General features: G+C 51.0%; 1 protein-coding gene across 1 annotated transcript; it reads right to left on the minus strand.

The window, feature by feature from the left end:
• Positions 1 to 231: 231 nt before the first annotated feature.
• On the minus strand, positions 232 to 1356 carry PUNSTDRAFT_20640 (ribonuclease H-like protein; the record flags this gene model as incomplete). The annotated part of the gene is made up of 1 exon (XM_007389324.1): positions 232 to 1356. A coding segment is annotated over one exon (1125 nt), but the record flags the coding sequence as incomplete, so codon positions are not given.
• Between the last annotated feature and the right edge of the window lie 2271 nt (positions 1357 to 3627).

Consider the following 3627-nt stretch of genomic DNA (forward strand, 5'->3'; position numbering starts at 1 on the left):
TGTACCAGTAGGGCTTCGTTGTTGCGTTTGAGGGGCATGGTATCGTACTTTTATACCTGAAGGACCGACCGTCCAGAATATTTTTCCATTGCGTCCAACAGGACGCTCGCTGTACGGGGTGACTATCGCACCTTCAGGTGCGGGCAGGCCTCGGATCGGCGGCCGAGATCTTGGCAAGTCTTCCATGCGTGTCACTCCTTCGATTTCGAAGTAACGGGTGATCGCCGCAAGGTCCTTCACATTTTCCCACGGCTCCCAAGAGCTATCGCCCAGAGACCATCGCACAAGGAATAGTACACTATCCCTGTGCCATTCGTGAGTTACAATTTCTTCTACTTCGTACTCTAAGTCCTCGGCCTGGCCGAAGTCGTAAAAGTTAGCGGGATCCCTCCCAGGGAATAGCGCATCGTCATTCGGCATGTATGGCCGAAGCTTAGTGACGTGAAATCGTGGGTGCACGCGCCGTGCCTTGAGATCTGATGGCAGATCAATCAGACAAACACTTGCGTCATTGTTTGCTTCAATAATCTTGAACGGTCCAATGAACCGGGGCGCTAGCTTACGTGCACGTTTGATGGGTAAGTTTAGATTTGCGGTACTGACGTACACCAGATCGCCGGGCCGATAGGCTTGGTGGTCTCGCCTTCTACGATTCGCGTGGTGTGCTTGGCGCACGCGTGCGGCGATAATGGCGTCATGCGCCTGTTCCAGACAGTGTTTCGCATGCAATGCAAATTCTCTTACGCCCGGGGATGTATACTCCATCCCGAACTCGTTCAGCATTCTCGGTACGTACCCGTAGGTTAGTTCGAACGCAGAGAATCCGGTCGTCTCCGAGCGCGCCGCGTTCATGGCAAATTCAGTGAGTGGCAGCGCGTCCACCCAGTCGGTTTGATCGGGCCGGATTAGCGTTCTCATGATCTGTGCGACGGTCCGATTGGCCCGCTCTGTGGCGCCATCTGTCTGAGGATGAAACGCAGTTGACATAAGCAGTTTCGTTCCGAGTATCCGGTGCGTTTCCCGCCAGAATTTCGAATTGAATTTTGAGTCACGGTCCGATACAATGGTATCCGGTAGTCCGTGTAATCTGACAATGTCTCGAACGAACATATACACTAATTCCGATGCTGTAGATTTCGTAGTACACGGTATTAAGTGTACCATACTTGTTAGCCTACATATAACTACCCATAAGTAGTCGAATCCTCTGGACTTCGGGAATGGTCCTAGAAAGTCCATTGCAATTGAGCTCCATGGGCGCCCAGGCACCGGTAGGCTGTGCAGAAGTCCTTCGGGCTTCCGATTGACGTCTTTGGTCGTTTGACACATATGACATGTGGCGCAGAATTTCTCAATTTCCGAGGCGTCCGCCATTCACGGATTTGTTCTAATTTGTCCGTTTCCGCGTGAATTCCTTGGCCATCGATCAGATGGCCTAGGCACTCCATTTTCTCCGAATAGAGGTCGACCTTCTTTTTCGATAGGTACAGATGCGCTTTGCGCAGTATGTTGAATACTAATTCGAGATGCTGTTCGTGCTCCTCAATTGTATTAGAGAATATAAATATATCGTCAAGATATACATGTACGAATATACCTATATGTTCTCTAAATAGATGCGTCATTAGGCGCTGGAATGTAGAAGGCGCATTACAGTCGCCCTGCTGCATAACGTGGGACACCATCGTGCCCAGAATGGTCGAGAAGGCGGTCTTGTGTACGTCACCTTTCTCGATTCGGATCTGCTCGTACGCGTCGCTCATATCGAGCTTCGTTCGGTAACGCGCGCGTGCGACATCATTCCGGATTCGGTCCTGGTCCGGCATCGGCGTTACGTCGTGCACCGTGTTTTCGTTCCGTTCTCGTAAGTCGAATACGGTCCGAAGTTTCCCATCCTTCTTCGGGATGCATAGCATTGGTAACGCATTGTCGACTGGCTTCCATTCCCACCAGCCTGCCTTAGTGTACTTTTCTATTTTATCTTGCAATATTTTTTGATATGCCTCCGGGCATCGTGGCCTATGGCCCCTGTATCTCTTACGGGGGTCAATAATATTAATTCTGTGATTTACTTCTCTATACGGCGGTCTTTCCAGCGGGATATCACCCGTGATGTCCGCAATTCGCTCCCGCCATTGCTCCCGCAGGCGTGGGATGTCTTCTTCGCTTAGCGCTTCTTGGGCGCGTGATGTAGGTGTTCTGGGCGGTCCGGGGAACGGTATCCGCCTTCCCCAAGGGGTTTTTGCCTGGGCCTCTTCCAAGGCCTTGTGTTCGTTGTAAGCATTCTCAAATTCTTCCGGAAATTTGATGTCCTTGATTTCTTCGTCTATAATGGCACTTGCCATTGTTAATACGGTAGGTACATTATTTTCAGAAATGTTCGGCATTCGCGTATTGGATTCGTGTGAACGGCTCATTGTTTTGGCCTGTGGGCGGCGGCTATTCAATTTGATTTTAGGTTTGTTTCCGAAAGGAACGAGGCTTCAATTAATTCATCATAGAAACTTTGTACCCCTGCTTCAGGGTCAAAAGTCACTTCTTTATATTTCCTTATTGCCTTTTCAGGCGTGATATCTATTACAAAGCGGTTGAACATCTCAAGAATTGCTTGAGTGAAATCGAGCATTGGTATTCCTGGGTTAGTGCGCGATACCTTGAGACGCCACCAATGGCGTGCCTTTTCGCCTAGGCGAGCGGGCGTGTGTAATTTCCGTAAATGATCTCGGCGAGGTCCCGAAAGTCCGGTAAGCACGAAGTACTCGAGAAGTGATTCAAGCCAGTCCATGAATTTGTCAGCATCATTCTGTCCATTCCAGGTGTCTGGGCTTGGAGGTTTCTGACTCTTCGTATTCGGGTCTGGTTCGACGTAGTTACCTACGTATACTTCGATCATGTATTTAATTCTATTATGATACACAGTCCGTAGGCTGATTCCTGTAAACTCATTGCTGAACGGTATGTACGAGCCTTCTCGCAGTGCTCGCTCGTCTTCTCGTTGTGATCTCGGTATCCGGCCGCGCGGATCATTTCCCGATTCGGTATCGCTTCCATCACTTCCTGATCCAGGATCGCCGCCTCCTCCGGGCGGGTTCCCACGCCCGTTTCCATGCCTATGTGGGCGTTGACTACCTCCTCCCGTCCGGGAGCTGTTATTGCTACTGGGGCCACTTCCTGACCCTCTACTACTCAAATGTGGTGGTCCTTGGTGGGACACTGTCGGGGGAGCCGTCGCTGCTCGTCCTGAGATCGGCCTTGCTTGTGCCGGAGAAGTTGTTGCACGTGGTGGAGCGGCACCATTGTTCTGGGTCCTGATGTCAGGGTCTGGATCGGCATACAGATCATCTTCTTCGTCCGTTTCCGGGCGGCTTCTTATGATCGAAGTGGTACGCCTGACCTCGTTCTCCTCTTCTGTATCGCCTTCGTTACCATCGGTACGTGGCGCGATGAATTCTCGACGGCCCGACCCTCCGATCAGTACGCCTTCGGCTTCTCCCCTGCCGTCTCCGGCATTGTTATCCTTCGCAGGCTTGGCCTCGATACTGAACCATTCAGCGGGTCCTAGGTCCTGCAGATGGTGTCTCTCCATCCGTTCGTAGTAATAGTAGTAGTCTAAAGTATTCCTTACTC

The sequence above is a fragment of the Punctularia strigosozonata genome (genome assembly GCF_000264995.1).
Source record: "Punctularia strigosozonata HHB-11173 SS5 unplaced genomic scaffold PUNSTscaffold_50, whole genome shotgun sequence".
NCBI classification, from domain to species: domain Eukaryota; kingdom Fungi; phylum Basidiomycota; class Agaricomycetes; order Corticiales; family Punctulariaceae; genus Punctularia; species Punctularia strigosozonata.